The sequence below is a fragment of the Agelaius tricolor genome, unplaced genomic scaffold, assembly GCF_023055355.1.
Source record: "Agelaius tricolor isolate 1412-34295 unplaced genomic scaffold, bAgeTri1.0.p SCAF_18, whole genome shotgun sequence".
Taxonomy (NCBI): Eukaryota; Metazoa; Chordata; class Aves; order Passeriformes; family Icteridae; genus Agelaius; species Agelaius tricolor.
Genome location: NW_027269278.1, coordinates 10,308,302 through 10,335,480, shown reverse-complemented (window position 1 = coordinate 10,335,480; position 27,179 = coordinate 10,308,302). Strand labels below are relative to the sequence as shown.

Genomic DNA, 27,179 nt, shown 5'->3' with positions numbered 1-27,179 from the left:
CTCAGGCTCTGAAATTTTTAATTTTCTTTTCCTGGACCATTTTGTCTCCAAGAGCACTGCATGTATTGGCATCCTTTCCTGGAAAAACACAGTATTTAACTGCAGTGCCTGATGAGTTTGATCAGTAGCTGTCTCAATAAAATATGCAAATACGGAGTCATTTCAATCCAAAGCACCTTTGAAGAAAAATGATAAGATAAATGCAATCAAGTCACAATTACTTTTATTAAGTGAGCACACTACACAGGCTCAGTAAATATGATTAGTTCTAAATCTGCCTGCACACAGCTGAAAAGCAGAACAGAACAAGGTGTTGAGTACAGTCGTGACATTGCAGTAGGGTTCAGTTTCCAAGAGCTTCAGGTACTGCATACTTTGCTCTTTGCACTACTGCTTCTCTTGTCATGATTCAGTGCTCAGGTCAAGCATAAGTATAACTTTTTTTCAGAAGGGGGTTTGGCAGCTGAGCATGTCTAATGAAATTATTCAAAGTTAAAAGTGTAATTTTTTATTCATCTCTACTACTCTATAAAGATGATAAAGTGTGATAGCTGAGATATTGATCTTTGCTGATGAGCAAGGGGGTGGGGGGGTCATGATTCATCTGAGGTGAAGCCCTCTGGATGCTGGTGCTCCTGCCCTTAGCTGCAGGGAGCGGAGATCAGCTCTGTGCTGTGGGGACATCCCTGCTGAACATTTATGGCAAGATAAATATTGGATGCTCATTATCTCTGTGAAGAGCAGGTGTTCTTTCCTGTTTCCTCTTTTTCTGATGCAATTTCTGTTGTTAGAAACTGTGTATGAAAGCAGTGTTCTCTCTGAATTGGAGAAAGTGAAATGAAGGTCCTCTTTTTCTGGCATGTTTTCACATATACAACAAACAGGTGTGAAATAGCTCTAGGCCAAACTCTAACCTCTTTTTCAGGTAAAAATCTTAACTAGGCCAGCAGTAATATTTTGTGTGTTTATCTTTACTTTGGGTGTGATTATAAGACTATCTGTCCCATCTATGTGGGTTGTCCTTTAGAGGTAAAAACATACCTGAAAAGTTTTCTAACAAAAAAAAAAATCAAGAACTTTACTTTTACATAAGGAAAATATCTAATAGATTTCTTACTATTGGAAATTATAGATATTTCTGAGTTGCTTCCAGTACTGACACTTAAGTATAACAACAAATATAAGGTTGCCAAATGCCTTACCATACATGGGCTTTGAATATCAAAAAATTCAAGTGGAATTCCTCCAGCTTGAAACAGCCAATAAAATTAACTGTCCTAAAATATTCAGGCATGTTCAATCCTGCTGCACTCATGGGTGATCACTGAGCACCTACCTGGTCTGGACTGGTTTCCCCTTGATCCCAGCAATGATGGCTTAAGTCATCACTTGCTTGTCCTTTCAAGTTGCTTAACATTTTAAGAGATTTAATTCAACACTCAGGGACTCCCAAGGCTGTAAATTTTTAAAGTGCTTTCTGGTTCTATAACTCCCCACTTAACAAAGTCACAACTCAGAAGTGTTTCTTTGCATGTGCAGTCCTTGCATGAACTCAGCAAGGTTCCACTACATGTTTAAAATGTAAATGCTGTCCTGAGTGGCTAAGGACAGGAGCTCCAGTTTAGAAAAGCATTTGTGCATATGGTTAAACACTTCTTTTTAACCATGTGTTACTCTTCCTGGCCTTACTGGAACTGCTTCTGAGATGAAAGCTAATTGCTGAGGAAAATATCAGTGTGGATGCATATATGTTTCCAAAATTTGGACTCCACTGAAATCAATGAAACCTATAATGTTGACTTCAAAGGGTCCCAAATTTTACCCCAGGCAGTTTTTGGCTTTAGAGAACTCTATATCCCTGTCAAATATGTAAATTGCATAATTTATTTATTTAGTTGTTATTGTTTTCTCTTATAGTAAATTTCATGCAGTCTAGGGAATTAATTCACTTAACCATATTGCCTTCATTATTCTTGTATACCTCATCTCTGTGTGCTTCTTCAACTTCAAACCACGCTGGAAGGAAATAGTTTTAAGATTCATACAGCACTTTATCTCTCAATGGAGCCTGGGATGATATGTTCAGTTCCTACTAGCTTTTATTAAGATGTTACAGTTATGCATCAAAGCTTGGGGGGAGAGGTTCTCAATTATGAATCTGTTTCAACCTTGCGTGGTCACATAATTGATTCCCTAGGATTTGTTTAAATTTTAATGTAACTCTTGAAAAAAATGCTGTAAAATTTGTTTGAAAGTCTTCAGTCCATATCAGCACAAAAGTGATGAATTTAAATGATAGATACATATGTATATATTAGTGCCATAAGAATAGCAACCTTGACAATTTCAGTGTCCTGGATCTTTAGATACTTTGGGTTTCTGATAACCCTGTGTTTTGCCAGGTTCTTGCTGGTTCCTTTGTCACTCCTTTGTTACCTGTTCTTGAAGGCAATGTACCTTCTCCACTTTGTCTCCTGGCACAGTTCCCTCTTGTCACTCACTGCAGAACTTTCCAACTTCTGTAGTATTTTTTCAGAGAAACACATGAACTTTTCATTGACTGAAGGTCAGCACTGACTTGGAGAACAGATGGAGTGTGGAAGGATGAACCATTGCCACCCACTGAGCATTAACACCTGCTTATTTGTTACATCTGTCCACTGCAGCTCAGAGGCTCCTGAAGATTTTACCCAAGTGATTTAGGACTTGCCATTGGGCTGAGTGCAAATGCTGTCTGTGAAAGAGGTGTTTTTACCTTTTTACTCAGGCTGCACGTTCTGTGGGCTTTGGATGGCAATTAACTCCACATGCTTAGACTCTAAAAGGCACTGTGAGTGTCTTGAAAGGCTGCTGCAATAAAATTTTTTAAAAGAGCAACATTGAGACAGCTCTGAATGCAAAATATGAATGTTTTAAAGGCACAGATACATTTAGGATTTATGTTTATTTCATACAAAAGTACGTTTTCTCATCCATGAGACAAACTGCACATAACATTGCTTTCTTTGGGACTTCCAGAGAAGGTGGAATAAGAATAGTTTGTCTTCATCGCACCAGCTCCAAGTGAAGGGCATTTCAGCCACATAACCAGGGAGGAAATTTATGACTCTTTTTCTCCTGCCTTCTGTTTGTGATGAGAGACCTGTGTCTTGTATTTCTGCAGTAGCTCTCTAAGAGATGCTCACTGGGGACTGCTGTGACACTATATCAGGAGTTATTCCTGTGTTTTTTAGACTTTCCCCTGGATCTGGATACTTGTATTTGAAGTGGCCAACTGTAGTTCAGTAAGAAATTAGACAATTCATTATTGAACTCTCTACATCAGGAAACAGAAAAAGGGTAGTATATACCTTGAAAAAAAGAAGGGAATGAATAGGTGGTTTTCTTGTACCAGCTGAATCTTATCAGAATATGCAATATAATTATCCTTGTTACCATGTGCTTAAAATTAGAAACATATGAACTTTATGGAACATAGTTTATTGGCCTGATCCAAGGTCCATTGACAAGGGAGAGTCGTGCTAACATTCTTTAGGGCTCGTGCACTCAAGGACAAAATTCAAGAAGAATAGTTCAGAAAAATAACATCTTGTGTATACTAATCCTAAATATGATGTAATGAAATTCTAAACAATACAAATGGAAAATGATATATATTATAAAATATAAAAATATAAAATGATATATATAATCATTGATATTATATTTAATATAATTATATAATATATATAAAATAATATATTATATAAAAATTATATATATTATAAAATTATGCATTTATTTTCCTATTTATCAAGTCAAGGATGTCCTGAGCATCCTTGTTGCAATCAGGGTGAGCAAATCACTTGTCTTTTGTTCAGAAGCTAATCTTTATTCCACGTGTATCCAAAATGATTTTAAGTAACTGGCTCAGGCCATAAAAAGCTAGCCAGATGTGGCCATAATGACAAGTTTCCAACCTTCTTCCAGGTTCTGTGAAATGATGACTCTGCTGGGATATAACCAACATTCCTCTCTGGTTTTCTGCAGGTTGAGACACAGCAATTCTAAAGACATGCATCGGAGGCACGCCACCCTTCGGGAGAAGGGCCGGCGCCAGGCCATCCGGGGCCCTGCCTACATGTTCAACGAGAAAGGCACCAGCCTCACTGCCGAGGAGGAGCATTTCCTCGACTCCGCAGAGTATGGCAACATTCCCGTCGTGCGGAAAATGCTGGAGGAATCCAAAACCTTGAACTTCAACTGCGTCGATTACATGGGACAGAATGCCCTCCAGCTGGCCGTGGGGAACGAGCACCTGGAAGTGACAGAGCTGCTCCTCAAGAAGGAGAACCTCGCCCGAGTCGGGGATGCCCTGCTGTTGGCCATCAGCAAAGGGTACGTGCGCATTGTGGAGGCGATCCTGAACCACCCGGCCTTCGCGCAGGGACAGCGCCTCACGCTCAGCCCCCTGGAGCAGGAGCTGAGGGATGATGACTTCTACGCCTACGACGAAGATGGAACTCGCTTCTCCCACGACATTACCCCCATCATACTTGCTGCCCACTGCCAGGAGTATGAAATCGTTCACATCTTGCTTCTCAAAGGTGCACGGATTGAAAGGCCCCATGACTATTTTTGCAAGTGCAATGAATGTATGGAAAAGCAGAGGAAAGACTCCTTTAGCCACTCTCGCTCAAGAATGAATGCCTACAAGGGATTAGCCAGTGCTGCTTATTTGTCTCTGTCCAGTGAAGACCCTGTCCTTACTGCTCTAGAGCTTAGCAATGAACTGGCCAGGCTAGCCAACATTGAAACTGAATTTAAGGTAACTCACCACTGTGCCTTTTTCCTTGGGCTGAGAGTGCTCAGGCTGTTGAGTAGTTTATGTGTTTGATCAAATTTCAGGCTGCTGTTTGAGAGGTGGGGGAGTAAGACTGGCAGAGACTGCCAGATGTGTTAGCTATGCATAGATTCAGATCACTGTCATTCTCCAGTTAATAAATGCTTGGAACTGAACATTGCATATTACAGCAGAAGCTTAAGTTTCTGTGTTGCACACTGTGATTGCTTAGAATCTCTAGTTTGCAGCAGGAATAAAAATTAGATTGTTCAAAAAATGGAGACTCGTTTTTTGTAAGAAAGGTAAGTCTTTTAATTGAGCAATCTATTTTAGAGGCAGAGTTCTAGAGACTGTTTTAAGAATCCAGTACATCTAGTTCTGCTACAATGATAAAAGGTATAAATCAAGAAAATTTGGTTCTCTGTAAAATAATTTAAACTGCATTGCATCTTAATGGTTTGGTGCTGCATCTATGCATGATGAATTGCATGAAAAAGGAAAAGAGAAACAATCAATAAATAGCTATGAAGTTTATCATCATGCCAAACGCAAGAGTAGAGCTTGTGGAACTCTCTTACAACTTATTTGAGATTTCCATTATCATAATGAGTTTGTAAATGTTCAATGCCATTTGCAGTATTTCTGTATGTCATTTACATGATGTAAAGAGCATTGTCTCCCTTTCTAATATAAATTAGTCATTAAACCCCTCATTTTCAGTGGCTCAGCCATCAACATTAGCCTTTTTTCTGACATGGCTATTGTGCTGCTACAATCAGGATCAGTGACTCTGGGGTAATAAAGTCCACATTGTGAGTACACTGGGGCAGGATGCTCACCAGGAATCCATCATTTCTAATTAAGAAAACTATTCATGTGTTAAAGCATCTTTTTCAGGATTTGTAGCTCTATAATACGAAGGACTGGGGAGATCACCCCCCTGCACCAGGCCCTGGTGGAGCTGCCTTCAAACCCAGGTTCAGTTTTGAGCCCCTCACTCCAAGAAAGAGTTTGGGATTTCTAGAACAGATCCAGAGAAGGGCACAGAGCTGGGGAAGGGTCTGGAACAGAAGTTTGATGAGGAGCAGCTGAGGGAGATGGGGGCCTCAGCCTGGAGAAGAGGAGGCTCAGGGGGGACCTTCTCAGTCCCTACAGCTCCCTGAAGGGGGTTGTGGCCAGGTGGGGGTTGGTCTTTTCTCCCAGATAACAGGCAACAAGAGAAACAGCCTCAAGTTGTGCCGTGGGAGGTTTAGGCTGGATATCAGGAAAGATCTCTTCACAGAGAAGGGGGTCAAGCCCTGGAAGAGGCTTCCCAGAGAAGTGGCTGTGTCACCATCCCTGAAAGGATTTAAGAGATGTGCGGATGTGTCACTTGGGGGCATGGTTTAGTGGTGGCCTGGGCACTCTTGAGTTTATAGCTGGATCTTAAAGGGCTTTTCCGACCTAAATGCTTCTATGAATCTGTGCTCCCCAGTTTAAAAGTAAGAAGAAAACATATTCTTGGGCTTTGCAACCCTTTAGTAACTAACAGGAAAAAATTCCCAAACCACTGAGATCTTCTGGGCAATAAAATCAGGGTAAAATTTTGCAATTTCTTTTTCCCCATGTACATCAGAATGCAAGGACACAATAATTTGAAGGGGAAGTTTTATTTGGAATCAGTCTGACTGAAGCAACCTCCTTGGGCTCAGTGAATCCCAGTGCTTGAGTGAGGGTTGCTCCAGTGTGAAAGCACTGGAGGCTCATGGCCACACTTAACAACAATAATATCTCATTAATGCTCCAGCTTCATTTCATAGACAGCTGTGTATTGAGAGGAGCATGAGCAGCCTCAAGCATTGTGTGCCTGTCAGTCCTGATAAGTGTCTGGCTGCAGAAAAGTAAATATATTTCTACCAGAATCTTCTCTTGCACAAATCCTCCAGGAGCAAACCAACAATCCAATATTGAAGAGCTCCATGGTGGTTATATCTTTGCACTGGCAAATGGATGTGAACAAATCAATACCAGGAAAAAACCCCAAAACATTAGAAACCATTTGCTAAATGACTGCATTTCCAGGTTTTCCAAGTTCATTGTCTTGTTGGAAGGGTCTGTGCAGCACACATCCATAAATGTTAGTGAAGTACCTACCCATACCATAAGTTTGCTTCAAAGATTTCACATTCCTTTGCTATATTAATTCTTCCAGAAATAAGAAAGTTCTCGAGATTCTAATCTATTCTCACTCTAGCAAAAAAAAAAAAAAAAACCCCAGAGGTATGTATTTATGTAAAAATATTTATTCTTATTAACATAATCAGTGTGATGTGAAATAGGGTATTAATAAAACAGTGGGGGGTTTTTCACAGAACATGACAACTTAAGAATTTATTTTGAGGAAAGAACACAATTGCTGAAAACATGTTTAAGAAGCCCACAAATGAAGAAAATTTATGAAATTAGACAAGTTCTAAAGGGCTTTTTTTGTGATTAAAATAGAATTTTCCCAGAAACTTAATATGTTTGATTCCTAAAGTTCTATAATTAAAATTGGTACTCAAGAGATTTATAAAATTATCACTCAGGATTATTTAAGAACATTATTTAAAAATTATGTGCAATTGCAGAAATGCAGTTTTCAGGAGGTACAAAGAGTCCTTGAAATGGAAAGACACAAAATTTTAATAATGTAGGTGGACAAATAGTAATTTAGTAACCTCTGAAGAAACTGCTAGCATGAGCTAATTAAAATATAAATGCAGTGCCTCTCTCCTGCTGCTTGCTGCCCCAAATCTCTTATGCAATAGCACCTTTCAGCACATCAAAATGAGAAGCCAATGCATGTGCTATTTTTTAAAGAACATTACATTTTTTAAGCAAGTTGCCTCTTTGTGCAGAGAAATGTGAAACAAAACAGCCACATGGACCACTTTAAAGAAGAAAACTTGTGTTACCTGTGGTCGGCCAATTTATCCAGTCTTTAATATTTTACTGTGGCAGAAACTGAATAGATTTTTATCACCCTAAATTGCTAAGATTCAGTAATATGCTGCAAAGCTGATGAAACAGCTTTGCAAAATGTTGCCAAAACCCAAATTTTTCTTATTAATTGTAGAAAAAGAAATTGCTATGAAATTTATAGTCCATTAGTCTAGAAATGAATATGACCCCTTCTCCAAAGTAAAATGAAAAATATGGAACCAGTTGTTTCTATGACAATACACATAGAAATGGGGTGGGTGGGAAACCCCTAAGAGACAGATTTCAGAAGAGAGAGAAGCAAACATCAGAGTCCCTGTGTATGTGTGCAGGTCTTCAAGCAATGATATTTCCTGTAGTGGAGGCAGCCCAAGTTGAAAAAGAATAACCCTAATTCAGTGCTTTGTCATTTTTGTGTATCCCACTTGAAAGCTCTAAATTAAGAACCAGTTCATTACTTTCTCTCTCTTTCTAGTTTTAATTTTGTGTTTTAAAAAATGAAACCAACATCCACTGGAGCAAAGGCAGTACAGATTTGGGGCCTCATTTAGTCCAGTGGATGGGTCCCTTCTGTATCACCCTTGAAACGCAGAGAAAGAGAGGATCCCGTGCGGATTGAAGGGTTCCAAGTGACCCTGCCTCTGCAGAGTGTAGGAAAAATGGGGTAGGAAACTGAGGGGCACCTCAAATCAAAAATCAAAAGTACAATTAAAGCAATTATAGGACAAAGTTAAAGTGCTTTGTAGTTTTCCACAAAGGGACAAAACCAGATATTAGGCTAATGATATATATGTGAAGCTTTTTTGAGGGAGAAAGCATTTATTGTCAGCCTAGCAGAGCTAGGTTCTCTCTAGTCCACACAGGAAGAATTCTCTCCTCTCATTCTCCCCTTTTGATTCAAAAAAAAAAAAAATCTCGGTACATTCCAATTTCTTTAAAAGCTTGCAGATCTTGTACCTCAGTCATAAAGCAAACAACCCTTGTGCCATCTACAGAGGATTCTGTTTGTTTTGCTCATAGAAATAAGTCTGATGTCACTTGCAGTGTGAATAACACAGCCAGGGTTTGTCCATCTGGAGCAGGCAGGCACCCCTGAGCCAGGCTGATGAGAACTGCTCTCCCCTTTGGTCCAGAGGAATCCATCTCCCTGAGTGCATATGCAGATGTCTGCAGTCACCAGCTGGTCACAGCCAGGTGACTCATTGCCAAGGCTGGAATATTCAAAGCAGTGTCAACAGAATTGTTTTTATATGTCTATCAAAAGCCTTAGGAGATTGAATTTCTAGCAAGCAGCCTGCAGGAAATGCCTTTGCAACTGTCTTAAACAGCAGCATCAGCTCAATACTACTGTCCACAATGTGGAAACAGAGTGAAACCCAGAACAAGAGCTCTGTTTACTTTTCCTAAAGCAGTGACTGTGGACTCCTTTTTCTGGTGAGATCCCACTCCACAGCCAGGACTGTTTTACAGCCTTGCATGCTCTCAAATTAGACCACATGCTTGTGTGTGTCAGGAAGCATCCTTGTGATGAAGTAAATCAGGCAAATCATTCCATTTAGCAATCCAGACAAATCAAATTAGAGACTCACAAAGGAGGCTTAGAAAAAATTTCACCAACCATAAGCAGTAAATCAGAGCTCAGCTCCTCTTGACTAAAATGTTACTAAAAGCAAGATCAAAATCACCACCTGGAAGACATATGGTGTGTGGTCTTTGTTTACTGCTCCCACCAACATTGTCAGTGCAATTACTACAGCAAAACGTGTTTTGTTTCTCACTTATGTGTTTCTTCCTGTCTCTTTTCCCTCTAAAACACTTTCTCTACAAGCTTTTGGGATCCAAAGGCAGGTCCTGGCAGTGAGCCTGCTCTCATGTGCAGGTGAGCATCAGGTGCAGGCTCAGGAGCTGGGAGAGGCTGTGGGATGGGAGGCTGGTGGGGCAAGTCCAGTGTGTGGATACTGCAGGGATGAGCCTGAGCTGCCTCTGCTTCCACTGGGGCTGCAGTGATGGAGAGCAGCTGAGCCTCAAACCCCTCTGTTCCCATGATGCTGGAAGAGTAACAAAACAGCCCTTGAGACTGTATGATTTGCTAGGATGATCTGGCTCTCCTCCTGCCTCAGTAAGTCAGCTCCAGCTTTCATTCTGCCTAACTATAAATTGTTAACTGCACAGGATATGCTTAACTTAAACTTTTAAAGAGAAATTACTCAGTCCATTTTCTTGGTATTTCTGGCTCCATGCTGCAGGGAGTTAAAAAAATATCTATTATTAGACTATTTTGAAATGAGTGACAAAATGATGGAAAATGGCATAAAACATTGAAGAGTGAAATAGTATCCTCCATCCTTTGAGAGAATGGAGGATGGCAGTGAACTTGGAAAGAGAAAAATACTTGAAAACCCTCAGACTGTAAACCAGCAGGGCTGTACTTATAAACTCTGCTTCCTACCCAGGCTGGGCAGACTCTGGGGTTTGTTTGCTCTCAGGGCTGACTGATGGGAGCTGGTGCCTGCAACTCCTCTCCCACTGAAAGCAGAAACTGGCGTGGGAACCTCTGTAATTATCCTCATGAACATTCCTGTAAGTCCATCACTTTATATCTCCACTCTGACCCATTCTTCCTTCAGTGATCTTTTCATCTTTTCTTAATCTCTGCCCTCAACATATTCTCTGGCAGACATCTTGCTTCTGTTATGTTTGGGATTACTTTTTATGACTCATATTTATTATCTCAGCAAGTTGCTCTTAAAGGCTTTAGTGTGTTTATATGGCATTTGTTTAAGTTTTCATTTAATTTTTCAGACATTCTGTTCCTTTATTTTTCTTCCAGACAGGAGTTGCATATTTTAAAGAGATGGATTTTTTACTTAAGCAGCTTTCTTTTTTTTTCCTCATGTTTCACTTTGCTGGGTTTTAAGAAGAGAAGCCAGCAGGGAACCTCAGAAATTTGGTCTGGTAGGCAGAATGTACTCATTGCCTTTTATTACTGTTTTTATTTCTCTTGCACAGCTCTTAGTCTTACCTACTGCCTGTTTTGAAAATTAAGCATCCCAGTACAAATGAGTATAGGAACATCATTACTCCCAAATGATTTTTTTTTGGATATTAATTTTTCCAGGTCAATCTTCAGTGAGAATATTTTTTTTTTTCTTAGGGACGGAGTCAGGAATGTGGTTTGGTGGTTTTTAACTTTTAAAAAGGACTGATCCTTTTTTCCCCCTCTCACCTATAAACCGATTTTCCCCACTGCCATGAAAGCATGCACATTTAGAACCTATGATTTTTTTATTTTAATTTTCACTTGTGCAAAGCAAATGCATAAACAGGTACAACCAATAATTACCCAACTCATAGTACAGGAAAGAATCAAGTCCCAGTAAAGCAGGGAAACAAATTTCCTATTGTTACAAGTTTAACTTCTTGTTGGAACAAATTAGGTATTAAAATAAGAGAGGAAATTAAAAGTGATAATGGAAATAGCCTGGGAGAAGGAGAATAGATTTAAGCCTTCTAGTGAAATCAGTGCTTGGCTCACTGAGTGGGACTCACTCTGTGCAGAAGGAACTCATTCTCTATGCTGTTCTTTTTCAGAGACAAATTCACTATTAATAGCTGCTACACCAGCTTTGTCTTGATAGCTAAATTAATTCATTGTGGTTACATTTTTCTAAAGATATGTAGCAAAAACCGTGGAAAAAGGATATATATAGTCTTTCTGCCCTTAAACCCCACCAAATCTGTGACTCTTATGTTGCTCTCTACTTATTTATAAACTAAGAAATATCTTTTATATTTTGAGAGTTGTTTTGGTAAGTGCTCTTTTTAGGCTCTGTGATTAAATAATTTTCTGCCTGGCATATTGCCCAAGAAAAATGGTTTTAAAATGTTGCATGAGAAGAAAATCTTCAAAGCTTTTCAGAGGGGTGCAGAGCCATTGCCAAAGCTGGGATGTCTGGAGCTGCCTTGAGAAATGCAGATTTGTACCTCTGTGTGTGAAGGTGTGTTAGCATCACAGTCAAGCAGAGAAGTAGGTGCTGTGATTCACAGGGAAGGGTTTAACTCAGTCATCTACAACCCACACCTGTACCTGGGAAAATGAAGAACATTTTTCATGGAAGTTGTAACTCTGTTGGCAGCACAAGCCACTGAGCAGTCACATAAAATTGGATAATGTCCACTGCCCACAAGGTTATTTCACCTACCCTAGGAGTGACATTGTTGTTAAAATCTCCCAGCTAAAAAGAAAAGCTCTTTAAAGTTATCAAAATGCTTTATATGCAGGAAAAACTTTTCTTTACTTTCCTGGGGAACCAGCCCATTCTCTCTTTTGAAAGACTGAAAAGGGAAAAAAGGTTCTTCCTTCTCCACATCAAAGCATAGACAATGCACCAGTGTAAGAAAATGGAACATTTGAATTAATGCTTCAATTGACTCAAGTTGAATTAAGCCTCCCCTAAAAAATCTCAAAAACTTGAAGGAAACTTTCAACATTTGAGGATGGCAAGACAGATGCAACCCTGGAAATATCTGACTCTCCCAGACAGTGTAGCTGGGACACTTTTATTTCCTGTGATGCTGCTGCAAGTGAGCTTTTTGGCAATGCCAGTGTGCACACCATCAGTGCAATGTTTATTACCCTTTACAGCTCCCTGGGAAGTCGTTTTTAGTCCTACTCAGTTAAGGATGAGCAACATTGCAACTGCAGCACTCACATCCTACTGCTTCCAGCTTGATTGAACACGTCCCTGGAGCAGGATTTTAGTTTAGGTGAGCAACAGACATGATCATAAAAATATAAAATCACATGGAATCCTTTTATAATCATTAATGGGAGAAAACATCTGGGAAGCAGAGAGCAATAGAAAAGTGTCACATAAGGAAGTAGCACAGCAGTTGCCTCACCACTGCCAAGCAATTCAGAAGCATTTTTGCATATAAAGCTTTTAAACCAATCACTGTGATGCTTTAGCAGGTAGAGAATTAAGTGTAAAATCTGGAACCAGTTGAAATTGCTTTAAGGTAATTTTTCCTCTGGGATTTCAGTGTTTCCTTAAAAATAAGCAGCCCATCCTCTAACAAGAGCCCATTTCTGAGGAGCTGGAAAATCCCTATAAAAATAGTTTAGAAATACTTTCAAAATTTAAATGTTCAGCTTACCACAATCTTATTATTCTCCCATTTTGATCTTTATAACAGCTTTAACATGAGAGAAAATCTCAGTAGCTGGCAAAACCCATTGACCATTTTCTTCAGATTTGTAGAAGCCATGATTTCTTCCTCACCCTTTGAAAGAATGACATGCAGTGAAGCAGTGGGGTGACAGCAGGTCTGATCCAAGGCTGACCCCTGCTCATGGATTCCTCTCTTTATACAAATGAGGAGTAACATCTCACATTTCGGATCCATCACAGCAAGGCGTGGGGGGCTGTGTATCACTAGGTGGGATTGATCCCTAGCACAATCTCCCAAAGATCTGGATTCTCCCACAGGATGAACCTTTGTCTCTCCAGTCTCTAAGCAATAAAGGTGAGACAAAGCCCTCTGTGCCACTCCTGCTCTTCCCTGCCTGCCCTGTCCCTGTGCCGTGGCTGGGCTGGAGCCCTTGCAGAGCATCCCAAATTCCCTGCCAGCCCTGCTGCCAGCTGCTCAGGAGCTCTGAGAGCAGGGACAGTGATTTGGCCACTTGCCTATGTTTAGCTAACAGTGACAGAGTGTTTTCCTTTCTTGCCCACTGAGCGTGGAAGACAAAATGAGTCCTGGTGCTCAAAGTGGTGCATGCTGTTGATGGCAGTGCAGTGAGAGGGTTCCTGCTGCCCTGAGCTGCTGTTGAAAGGAAAGATTCATTGGGCCTTTCCATCCCAGTCACTGGGTCCTCTGCAGGGAGCTAAGAGCTCCTCTGACTTTGAGCTTGCCCTTACACACTCACTCATCAAAGAGAATTTTCTCAGCACACTTACTTGCGGCCGCATTTCTCTTCACAGAGAAAAGCAAGGCACAACTTCCCAAGGATATATTCTGGGAATCACAGCGAGGAACCTCAGAGAAAGAAGAAACAATTCTTATCTCATTTTCTGCACCTGTGTTTGTGCAAAAGTAGAATGCAAGATGGAGATTGTTTACCCCAAGTGATGGTGTTTTGTTTCCTTGGCCTGTCAGGGCCAAGTGTGTGTGCAGACTGTTGGTCAGCAGAGTCACAAGATTCTGTTCAGTAGAGTTGAGTGCTTGTGCAGGTTCAGTTTAGATTTAGTGTAATATAGTATAATAAAGTAATTAATTAGCCTTCAAATATCAATGGAGTCATCCTCATCATTTCTCCCTTCGTCGGGGTGGCCCTGCTGTTTTACTAACTGATATAAAATGGCACAGCAACACAATCCCCCTTCTTCCTCCCCTCATCAATGAGTGGTACCAAGAGTGGTCAACCTTAGAGCACCAAAGATGAAGATATTTTCAGAAAGCCAAAATCCAATTCTTATTGAGGAAAACAGGCAGAAAAGGCTGTGATCACTACTGTGATATCATTCCAATCCAACATTGGTAAGCTTTGCATTTAATTAGTGCCACCAAATGGCCAACCAACCAGCTGGTACCAGCACTGGGGTTTGGGAATAGTTAGGAGCTGGGAGGTTTGTGATGAGCAAGATGATGGCTTTCCAAAGAGTGCTGCTCATTATTCACGTTGGGAAGGGATATCTACTGGAACTGCAAATGTGCATCATGAGGATGAGTGCTCGGAATAGAATAATGGTGTTAGATCAGCAGATGGGAGAATGGAGTCAGGTACATTTATCCAAGGCACTGTAGGGAATCAATATCATATTAATGGATGTAAACAAAGTAACACATTCTGGGGATCTCAAGTCTGACATCAAATAGGATGCAGATGGGAAGTGATTTAGTTTATCCCTCATTATGTTGTTAATTGTTGTTATTGTAGATAATTGTGATGAACTTATCCTCACTGAGTCCAGGCAGACAATTCAGAGAATTGTGGATAAACAGTAATGGTGTACAAACAATTTCATATTGCTTTAAAATGGTGCTAAGTACTGTAGTATCTATGGTTTTGTGGCATTCACATGATCAAAAATGGCAATTTTCTGGAATTTAATTCGTTGCAGGGAAATTGTCACCAGTGCAACATGGAAGCAGCTCATTACCCACTGGGTGTCATTTCATTCTCACTGTCCAAACTCCAGGATCTGAACTCATTTCAGAACAAAGAGATATAATTATGAGATTTTATATTCATATTTCTGCTCAAGAAGGTTCTGCAGCACGACTTCTAGGTCTGCTCTTCTCAGAGAGAGGAGAATTTCCATAAAGTCAAGAGTGCCCTATGCCAGGACTCAGCAGCTGGAATCACGTTTTTCTGAAGTGCTTGGTTGCTGCTGATGTGCTGTGGGAACCACAATTTCACCCACTTTGATGCTTGTGACCAGTTTTATTAGAAGCTCTCCTTGCTGAGCATTGAGAACTGTGGTAGTTGGCTGTTTGAGACCTGGAAAACATAAGGTTATTTAAATTATTAATATCATTTGCAGTGGCTTGCAATTAGGTCAACATTCATTTGCAGGATGGATTTAGGAGGAGTCTTTTTCCTGATATGCATGTGCTGCTTGTAGCCAAAATTCCTGTGAGAGAAGGGACTCATAGCACTTTTGAACATACAAATGTGTTTTTTAAGCAAGTTGAAGGTACCAAATTTACCTCAGTCTAAGGGATAAATGAAGCTGTCATGAGCAAACAATTACTGTGAATTTAAATACATTATTTTCTCCTGGTTGTTTGCCATCTGATTTTCAGGAAACACAGAGGTTTCAAGCAGCTGAGCTGAAAAGAGCCATACAATTGAGGAAGAGCAGCTAATTCTTTTAGTGAAATGAAGTTATTTCATCTCAAATTGTACAGGAAATAGAAATCTTCCCCAGAAAAGCTTGCAACAAAGAGATCAGAAATGTAATATACATGGGAAAATGTCAGAGAGAAAAAGTATGGATGGCATGAGAAATGAGAAGCTTGGCCCAGAGGTAACTTTGTGCTTTGAAAAATTTCTGACATCAGAGCTGCAGAATGACCTGAAAGGAGGTTGTGATGAGGTGGGGGAATGGCCTTTTCTCCCAGGTGATTCTCAGTGTCAGATCCCCACACAAGGAGAGAACAGATGTTTGAATGCCATGAAGAGGGATTTGGAGCAATGCACTGCATCATCATGAGCTTGATTTTACTGCTGACATGAGCAGATCCTAAACTCTTCTTCAACCACAAAACCATCAGAGTGTTATTTTGAAATGCATAGTTTGCATTTAAAGGGAAGCTGTTGACAGGACACTGGAGACAGGCCCTCTCCTTGACCACATTTGTGTATTCCCCACATTTTGCATGCACATTTCACTAATGCCTCTGTCCTGTTTATGAGACATCCAGGGACTTGACAGTTTATCTTCTGAAAACAGGTGTTTCAGCATAAACATTCAAATGAACTAGGGAAAATCTGGAGGAAAAAAACACCTTTCACTCAGCTGAGGAATCAAAAGCTGTGGCTTATTTGTGATGTGTGTTTGAAAACAAGCTGAGGTGATAGGAAAGAGAAGCACCTCAAGCATCAAATGCCATCTTATGTTGAAAAGCTTCTATGCTAACCTTAAGACTTTAAATATTCTCATTTTTTAAAAAAAATTTTAGACCAATATAATTTCTGTTCTAGGTTAAACAATTATTTTCAGAGACTTGGAATGGGGTTGCAGCTCTCTGCTGAATAGCACTGCTGTTCCTGCACAGGGATGCTCAGTAATGTCAGGCTGAAGGTGACTTTGGGGGAAAGCAGGAGAGGAGATGGAGGTGTTTTTCTGGCAACTCATTAGGTATGAAAAGCAAGACTGTATTCTGTTCAGGGTGAGAACTTTGGATAAGTCAAATCATCCATTAATTTCAGTGTAGAGGGAGTTCACATGTACAGGAAACTTATTTCAAGTTTCAGATAGTAAAGAAAATCAATAGAAGTAATAAAAAAGGCTGAGAGTGGATTCTGAAATTTCTTATGCTAGGGAATCTAAAACTTTGAAGAGTCAGGAATTGTGCTCAGTCACAGTCCTTAACTTTTTTAAGGATTGTCTTTGATTCCTGTGTTTGCTTCCCCAAATAATACATCCATTAATTTTAGATTTTAAAAACCATCCAGACACCTTTTAAAGGAATTGTTCCAAGGGGAAGTCAAAGTAAAGTATTTTTCCTTTTCTAATGTTTTTATTGATGGAAAAACAGCTTCCAAAATTTATTCATTAGTTTTGGTCCCACTGAAGCTACATTTATCAAAAATATTAATAATTTCCCAGAAGGTATTATTGGTAGTTTTTAGATTTGTAAGAGCTTGTAAGTTTCTAGATTTGCTAGAGCAGAAAAGAGCTAAAGTACAAAAGAGTAGAAAGGAAACAGGGAGGTGCAAACCTGTCCTTTCTGCTGCTTTTGACAGTTCACACTTCAAAGTTCTTGGAATGTTATTGCTGAAGATTAATCATATACCTGTACCTGCAAATGATGCTGCAAAACACGGTAACAATTCTAAAGGATTTTCAACCCCACAGCTAGAATTACTACCACCCTCTTGTCGAGCTTCTTGAAGTATTTAATGTATCTACCAGTCAATAGGTACAAGATGAAATCCAAAGTCAGTGGTTTGATGGATTCCTGAATGCTCTATCCCCTTGGTGGAGGGATATGCTGTCTCAGACATGAGCTTCTGCAGTGCATAGGAAGAGATGAATTGCAGCTAGAAAGCTGAGAAGAATAAAGAGACATCAAAAAAAAAAAATAGTCTCTTTGTAAATCAGTCAGAGCAACTGCCATTGAAATCCTTGCAATGATGCAAGGGATGTTATTTCCTTGGCTTGTTGGAAGTCAGAAAATTTTTGGTCCTCAGTCAAATGATCCTGTTGTTTTCTGGGCTTCTTTGGAGAGGAATAATGTCAACACAGACACACACTGGTTTGTCCTTGGGCTCCTATATTGGCCACATCTCTTGGTGTCTCCTGACAGAGTCTAAAATCCCCCTTTGCCTGGAGACCCCTCTGCTCTGCCATGCTGCAACCTGGCACTGCTCAGAGGACAAACCATGGCCATGTTTGTCTTGGCTCCATTTAGAAGGGTCCAAATTGCTGGGAAAGCAACAGAGTCACACTTGTGAAATGTCAAACTCTTGTCTTTGAACAGATTGCTTATTATATTATGCACGCTGGAGATTAAGAAGTCAAGGTCTGGATCATTTTGAAAATGAACTGAGGCATCTGTTCCTACCTCTAGAAACATTTAGCAACCTGCACCTGAGTGGGGAAAGGTTTTAAACCAGCACTGGGCTCTAAATTCAGAGACATGCCCACGGCTATGGCACAATGTACCCAGAGCTCCAATAATTCTCTGATGTGCTGCCACTTAAGGAGCAAGAGAACATAAACCAATGTTTATGTGCTTTCTGGAGAATTAACTGTACAGCCTTGGCATAGACTGTGCATGTGGGCATTTAGTCTGGAAACAATAAGAATGCACTCAACTGTATTCAAAAGTGTCAGCAGCTGGCAAAGCTCTCTGGGAGGGTGCTCAGTGCATTTCAGAGCAAAGCAAAGTTACAAGGCCAGGACCAGGGCAGGGCCCTTCCTCAGCATCTTCTCTCATCACCTTTCCTGCCACAGGCCTTGTGCTTCTCTTCACTCCCAAACATGTGGCCAGCCAAAGGCACTGTAAGTACCCACAAGGAAATCTGCCCCACAGCTTTTCAGTGCAGGCTTGTGCATATTTCATGTGGTGTCTAATTGGCAAATATTTATAAGCATTTTGAATATTTGACATGATGGTTTATTTAACAATTTCAATTCAAATCTTGCGTGAAATATTTCAGCATTTTGTCCCCCTCCTTTCTCTCAGCTTTATTTTCTTTCTAGAATAATTTTTACCTGGGGGAGTTTTCTGTTCATATTTACAGAATTGTCTCTCCATTTTTTTCCTGCTGTCTCTTCTGAAAATGCTAATCTAAGCAATGCAGTATTTCTCTCCTTGATATATGTGTATGTGTGATGTAGAATAAATACAAAGAGCCAAGAGCTCAAAGAAACATAAAAAGAGACTCTATGCAATGCGCCTGCAGCTTTCATTTGCACAGCAAATTTAATGCTACCCAGAAAAGCCAGATAGGTTCCTGGTCTTAGTTTTTCTCATTTCACTTAACTTTTTTACTCAAACTCCATCCCTCTGACCTGAAACAGCTCTTTTCTGAAAATATCTGGTTGGTTTTGAACAGATGTGGAGACATGACAGAGTTCATTTAGAACATAATCAACAGATAATAATAGGGTACTTGGAGAAATTGCAGTGAATGACAAGTACCATCAGCCTTTTCAAAACAGCAAAATTAGACATTTTTAACTCCACATGCACAACAGTGTTAGAAGAAGCAGGAAATTACTAATTTGGAATCCTTTTATTACATTCTAGTTTTTAAAAAATGATATTGTAACATTCTCAGGCATTATCCTGATCCTGCTCTGCTCACTACCTCTATTGGAAATAAAAGTCTCTTCCATGTGTTATTTGAAACAGACTGGCTCTCTTGCCTCCTGGGTTGTATCCCTCATCTTCCTCCCTGAGGCTTGACAGCACTCAGCCTGTCAGGATGAGGCCCCAGCATCTCTCATGTGTGACCTGCAATTTTTCATTAGTGTAAAAATCCATCTGGTTTATGAGCCTCTAAATCCTGAGACTTCCATAATATGGCACCTAACTGGGGAGCCTGGGAAAGTTTGGGTTACTGTCATTGCCTGTGTGTGCTTCTGCTGCCCTGCCAGGAGAACTGAGCTGGGGTTTGTGTCCCCAGCCCTGAGTTTCCTGTTGTGGCACAAGTCTGACCCCACTGCCTGGCCAGGCTTGCAGCCAGGATGGTTCTCCACGAAACTCATTTGGACAGCAGGGCCATGAGGTGCCTGGTTTAGGGGTTGGAGCTGGCTGGCAGGGCAGGGTGAAGTGGGGACTGTCCCTTTGCACCCCGAGGCACAGTGGCCAATCTGCCCCTCTGTGCTCGGGCAGAGTCATGGGAGTCCTCAGGGCTGTGATCTTCAAAAGCCTTGGCAGAGTAACAAGAACCACAGAGAATCACAGAATGCTCTGAGTTTGAAGGGACCCACCCAGCTCCTGGCCCTGCACAGAGCAGCCCCAAGAATCCCATCATGTTCCTGAGACTGCTGAGCTCCCTGAGCTCTGTCAGGTTTGGTGCTGTGACCAATGCCCTGGGGAGCTTTTTCCAGTGCCCAGACACCCTCTGGGTGAAGAATATTTTTCTAATATACAACCTAAACCTCTCCTGACACAGCTTCAGGCCGTTTCCCCAAGTTCTGTAATTGCTCACCAATTTCTGGAAGTATCTGGAAATGCATCCTTGTCTTTCTTCACCTCCTCCCACCCCTGGCTAATCTCTGCCCTGGGCTGCAGCCTCCCATCCACTGTCCCAGCTTTCCTTCCTGCAGGGAAAGCAGCATCTTGGATGCTACCAAATGTATGAAATACAGGCAAATGTGTGAAATAAACAGTGCTGGCATGAACACCAATAGAGCTTGGATGCTGCCTGTAAATAAATCTTCTTGGCTTTCTTGGGATTTTTCCCGTGCGTCAGAACTCACAATTCAGGATTTTAGGTGCAGGTACAGAATTTCTGCTTGCATCACCAGAGCTGTGCTTTGCAAGCCAGGATCAGAAGAGGCTTGGCTGTCAGACCTCTGTTAATCTCAGTTTTTAAGTAAAGAATAATGTGTGCTTGAGAGAAATACCTTGACATGAGGAGAGTCATTGAGTGTGTTCTTGCCATCAGGGTGATCAGGCTTTTCTATGATGACTGTGAGCATTAAGGAGGCCAGAACAAAGATGACAAATGATTTTGTAAAAGGGATCATCAGAAGACACAGCAGGTTCAGTGATCTTTGAGTCTTGTTTTAACAGATGAGCAGTCTCCTGAGAGATGTAATCTGCCTGCCTGCCTGGCTGCAGAATTGCTGTAGGGCAGTTTATTTTATTATTTTATTTTATTTTATTTTATTTTATTTTATTTTATTTTATTTTATTTTATTTTATTTTATTATTTTTCTCTCTACAGCTTGTACCTTGGATAGGATGTAGGGCTGCTTGTGTCTACTTAAAAATCAGAGTAAAAAACTTTGAATGAGGAAATCATCCATAGTTTCTACAAATGTACAGAACCAGTACAAAACATTAAGGGTGGAGATGTGCATAAAGTTGGGTCTTGATAGAGTTTGCCAGCTGGGAACCTGCCACTTGCAGATGCTTTGGAAGCACTTTCCTAGTTGCTACTAAACATCTTTCTTTAAAGAAAGGAGAAGAGGGAGAAATAATCTAATCTAATACAAACTAGTTGCTCAGATGATGTGGAAGTGGTGATGAGAATTCCCTAAAATGTGCAGGTTAAGAGATAAGCTTGTGAACTTTGCAAACAGTACATAGAGAACGGTATTAAAGCCCAGCAGAGTTCTCACCCTCGGTTTTTTTAAGCTGCTGGACTAATTAAGCATCTCCATTACCTGTGGCAGCAAGGCATTTCATTCCCACCCTACACATGTTTTCAGATCTATCCATATTTGCTGTCCTTCACTATTTCTGTATTTATTTAGAGGCTGATATTTTTCTTTGGCCATCTATACTCTCAGTGAAGAGGTAAGCTTTCAATTTATTGAAATTCATCTTGGTGTGGGGAAGATTAAAGCATGGAATTGATGTGAGAGGAGTGCTTTGAAGCCATAAAGTAAAATCTATCTTTCATTTACATTTCAGACTTTACCTCACCCTGTATTTGAAAACATTTACTCCACAAATCCTCTCTATCTCCACAAAATGCTCTTGTACTAGATTTAGATGTAAATGGAACATTGGCTTTTGCCTGGGACATAAGAACATCTTAAATCTTAGTGCTCTAGTTTGGCACATTTATGGAAGTCTTGGTGGCCCAGCTTCTGCGATGGGGCATTCACCCAGATAAAGATCTGCTTGTTGTACTCTTTATGTCTCCTCTTAATGAAGATTTGAAGTTCTTGCTCCCCTCCATTAACAACACAATTAGAACACCCGGTCTGACTACAGCACTCAAGGACAAAAAGAGGAACTCAGATCTCAACTTTTTTGATATGTAAGAGGACGTAAACATACAAATTTCACCTTGCAGAAGGTGTCAGCAGTAAAATCCCTGCTACTCCCCAGCTGCCTTCAGCCCCTTCTCCTAAACTCAGATCAGAAATGGCTTCTTCTTCCCCTTCCTGTGAGAATGCCCCACCGCAGCCCTGAGGGGCTTTCTGCTTCCCTGAGATTATTATTCTGTGATTATTCAATTGTTCTGTGCTCTTCCCGTGCATGAAAAGTGAAGCTGGGACACGCACACACGTTCATGGTAGAAGTAACCTCAAATCTATGACAAAGTCATTGAACCAACTGATTTAAAATCATTAGCATCTCAGTTCTGAAGGGGAAAAACTGACCAAAGAAGTTAAGCCACCTCTAATTAAGTGTTTTAGACAGCGCTGTTCTAACTAATTAATGAATGTTTGCACAGTGCTTTGAGATCATTGTGTAACAAGGAAGGCTAATATGTTGCTATGTGTAAATGATAAATAGATAATTTAGAAAACACAGAAGCACAAAGCCAGGTTACCCTTATCACTTCATCAAAGACAAGTTTAACTATCTTCTTCTTTTGGCTGCTGGCTTAATTAGATAAGGTTCTGAATTTAATTAACTCATCAAACCTAATTTGAAAAGACCTCTCAAATCAGTTAGAGCTTGTCTTATGCTTATTATTCCTATTTGTTGCATGGAGCCTTTAATATCACCATTTTGTTATGATATGAATGGTAGCCTTAATTGTGTTCTAATTTACAACATTTACTCAGATGGTGGCACTCTCCTCATTTTTTAAGTGTCAGCATGTGAAAATCAATCACAGTTTAATTTAGGGCAGGGAAATTGCTCTTCTAGTCCTCTGTCAAGTCAGGTACAGGTTATCTTCTCCCCCATAAGTGTAATTTCAAAGTGAAATTATTTCACAGGAAATCATGCTGAGTTTCTGAAGTTCCATTTCTTGGAGAGGGGTTGTGACAATTTTCACCTGGATGCTCTTTCAGGACTGTTTAACTAAATTCTAAGGTTTGAGGCTGAAGTTGGTTTTACAACTATATAATTCATTTGAACACATCTCTGTGTGATGCTCCAGCTTGTTGTACCAGTCTGAAACTTCTTGAAAGTTATGAAAGAAAGAATTACTAGGAAAGAATCCAAACTGAAAAAATTGCTGTATATTTTACCCAGTTAGCAGGACCTTTTTCTTGGCCATATTTTTACATTCCTAGAGATACGCCACACAGAGAGCAGACATCAACTGATTGCTTAAAATCCAAATTTCCCTAGAAATTATTTACTTGTTCTGTAAAACTCGTTCTATTATCATGCAAACTGTGCTGCTGATAGAAACATTGCTAATTAAGTCTGGAGGAGTTCCTGTACTTTTGTGAAAAGCCATCAACATGCTGTGTAAATCAAATGCTTTCTTACTCTTCCAGGCAGCAGTTTTGCAGAAGTAACCTTGCTCACAATTGCTCTCTCTCCCTTTTTTCATTTGCTGTTTGCAGCCCAGCTTTCCAGCACACAATTAAATACCTTTTTTTTTCTGTTTTCCCTCAGAATGACTATAGGAAGTTATCTATGCAATGCAAGGACTTTGTTGTGGGGGTGCTGGACCTGTGCAGAGACACTGAAGAGGTGGAGGCTATTCTGAATGGAGATGTGAACATCCACTTGTGCCCTGAGCACCACCGGCCGAGTCTAAGCAGGATTAAACTTGCTATTAAATACGAGGTCAAAAAGGTAAGCTCTTCCCTTGGGTCCCATGTGCCTTCACATTTAATTGTGCTTCTTTGATGCCACCTGAAAAATAAACAAAAGATGCACTTCAATGGGACCAGGACTGTCCCCAGAATTTTAGCAGCTTGTGGCTTGATTTGTATTTTCTCACGTGCTTTAATATGGAGAAGATTATCTGCAAAGTGAAAAAGTATTTGAAACAACTAGTCAGCCTCACAGAAGTGTGTTTTGTGAATGGAAAATGTTATTCTGCCAAATTCTAGGCCTGGGTGGTCCCAATTAATTGCTCCTACAATATGCTTTGATGGAAACTGGGCTCCTGCTGCGGGACTCGAAGAGCATTCCAAATTTTTGAGCTAACATCTGCTCTCTCATTCCCCTCCCAAACCCACCACCTGCTCCATTTTGCCTCTTGACTGTGCTGGCTGGAGAAGGTCTTTTCCTGTTATGAAAGCCATTAATTAAAGAGAATCTTAAAACATATTTGAAATTAAATGCTTTCATGCAGGAGCATGTAGCATGGAGCCAAATGTTCTCTCCTAGGATGTTGTGTCTCTGTTTTGTTCCATCACCAAGACCAAGCTGAACATCTCAGTTCCCTCTCAGTCAGATGTTCAACAAGCTGGGTCAAGCTTAGTTATTGAAATTGTTGCTTTGGTAACAGGAGGCCAAACTTGCTCTGGTGCTCTTTCAGAAAATGAGCTAATCTAAGACACAGATTGTACCTCATCATGGAACAATGCCCAGTGATCCATGACCTGAGAATCGTCAGTCACAGAATCACAGAACATTCTGAGCTGCAAGGCACCTTGAGCCTTTTCAGTGTGTGAATTCTCTTGTGCTGCTTTGCTCACTTATCCTCCTAAAACTTTGTGTCATCCTTTTGCTACCAAGGCCACGAGCTGGAGCTGCTGTGCTGCTCTGGGCGCTTCCATCCTGGCTTACCCGGTTCCAGAGGGACATTCCCCCATTTCTTACCCTGTCTGTATGTGCAGCTTTTCACAATGCATGAACATTGACCTAAAGCACCAGCAGGGGTCATGTACAGTGGACCTTTTCATGTATCAATATCTTCCTAAGCCCAGGAAAGCTGAGCATCCTTTGTGGAACAGCAACTTGTTGCACACTGGTAACAAGAGTTAAACTAATTGCAGGATTCTCAGGATGGCTCAGGTCAGCACTGTTCAGCCCATTCCTTTCAGCAGCTGGTGTGTGTCTATGTGTAAGATGAGTATTTAACTGCTGACTCCAAAACAAGGCAGCTCAGCCTGTGGGAGACACAGACACACTCAGATAAATGGCTTTGGCTTTGGCAGTGACGTGATAATGGACTGGAAATGGTCACACTTGCTGAACAAAGACATTGTGTCACGGTAACACAGTAATTAATTCCTTAAGAGGCAATGCACTTCAGGTGCAAGCTTGTTATTCAGTTGAGAGATATTTAGGTTTATGTATACAAATCCTGTGCTTTGAAATCCATTTCCATTTTAAGGAAATCTTATCATAGAGAGGGGTCAGAGGGAGGATGAAGTATTATGCATATTTAACGAACAGATTCTTGGACAGATTGTGTAAATTTTCAGTCACTTTTCCAAAGCTAATGACTCATCATGACTAGACCTTGTCCAGTTCTGGGCTCCTCAGTACAAGAGAGATGTGCAGCTCCTGTAATGGGTCCAGCAGAAAACAAGGATAATTAAGGCACTGGAGCACCTTTCTAATAAGGAAAGGCTGAGGGAGCTGTGCCTGCTCACACCTGAAGGGATTCCCCACCCTTGTCTGTCAGTGCCTGCAGGGAGAGCCCAGAGGATGCACCAGGCTCTGCTCCGGGCTCCAGCTCACAGGACAAGAGACACCAGACAGGAACTGATGCCCAGGAAGTTCCACCTGGATAAGAGGAAGAATTTCTTCACTGTTCATGTGACCAAGCACTGGAAGAGATCACCATAGAATGTGGAGTCTCCCTCACTGGGGATATTCAGGAACTGTCCCAACATAGTCCTGTGCCATGTGCTCTGGGATGACCCTGCTTGGGCAGGAGTTTTATACAAAACAGCTTCAGGGACTTCAGAATGGTCTGACAAAGAAAAAAAAAGAAAGAGGGATTAGTGGTTATGAGTTATTTTTTCATTAAGTTCATATCCAGACTAAATATTTGCACTCGCATGGGAAATTTTAAGAAATATTTGATGTTTAAAAAATCTATTTCTACCATTAGCTTCTTAATTCCCATTTCCATATTAATACTTAGTGCCTACAATAGGTTTTCTTTGATGAAAAATTGCAGAGAACCATGAAACACATTGAAAATTATTATTTAATATCCATTATTTTACTTTTACAGCTGCTGATGCAGTCTGTATTTCATCACATTTGTATTCCTAGAGTCTGGGAAAGATGTCAAGGACTCCCACCCTCAGACAGAAGAGCAATTGCATCTGCAGAGTTTCATCAGGCCTTTGCAAAATCTTTTAAAATCTTCCTATTTCTTCCAAATTCCTTTGTTACTTCACTGTCCTCACACAGTGCAGTTACTGCAGTTATGGTGTCTACGGAAAATGTTGTGTTCACATCAGAGCTGAAGCCTTCTTTCCTCTTCTGCTTGGTAAACCTGCAGCTGGTACCTACAGCAGGTTTTTTCCATATTAATGGAAATATCTCTCCATTTTTCCTTCTGTCCAGTCAAAGTCCCCTATTACCTCATTCATTTTCAACTTCAAAAAAGCAATTTCCTGGTTAAGCGAAAGGACATGGTTTTATTGATCCTTATCTTTTTTCCTAATTCACAAAGTTTGACATGAACCTGTAAAGTCATTCAAGAAAGCATCAACAATTACAGGCTTCACTTGTTGGTCTCTTTTTTCCTTTTCTTTTCTTCTGCAAAGCATCCTACTAACACATGTGAGAAGATGGTGAGAAGCTCTAGGCTCTAATTCAAGGACTTCCTATAAAAGATATTTGAAGAATTAAGAAGCTCTGCTTTTACATATTTTGTAGCAAGGAGAAACCCAAAATTAAAGTAGTTTATAAAGTCTCTATAAAAATGGTGTATTGCTGTTATTCTTCACAGTTTTTGAAAGAACTGAATAATCACTCTGTACTCCAGGATTTTTGGAAAAAAAATCACTCAAATGTCCTCTGACCAAGTTTTCCAGAGGCATTTTTCTGTTTAGATCAGCTGTCTTAATGATTCCTTGAAAATTATTAAAATGGAGACGGTTTGTCAAGAGCAAAACAAACAATTTTCAAACACTTAAGCATTTACTGAGTCCTGGATTCCAAGAACTGAACTTTTCGCCCACGTTAGGGGATTGTTGCAAATTCACCATTGTCTCCCCTGGTTTATTTAGTGATGCTTTGCACCTGCTCACTTCAGCCAAGAAGGGATTTCTTTCCCTTCCAGCTCTGCAGGGTCTGGGGCACGGGGAGGAGGAGGGCAGGGAGCAGGAGGAGCAGCCAAGGACTCTGGTGCTGCTGCAGCCCAGGTGCTCAC

The 27,179-nt window shown here is 40.6% G+C and overlaps 1 protein-coding gene across 2 annotated transcripts in view; it reads left to right on the top strand.

Moving 5' to 3' along the window:
• Window positions 1–27,179, top strand: part of TRPC7 (transient receptor potential cation channel subfamily C member 7) — a 74,295-nt gene that overhangs the window by 4,162 nt on the left and 42,954 nt on the right. For both annotated transcript variants that reach the window (XM_071443253.1, XM_071443252.1), the window contains exons 2-3: window positions 4,030–4,807; window positions 23,504–23,686. In XM_071443253.1, the coding sequence (XP_071299354.1) occupies window positions 4,030–4,807; window positions 23,504–23,686 (961 nt within the window). The remainder of the gene's footprint in view (window positions 1–4,029; window positions 4,808–23,503; window positions 23,687–27,179) is intronic.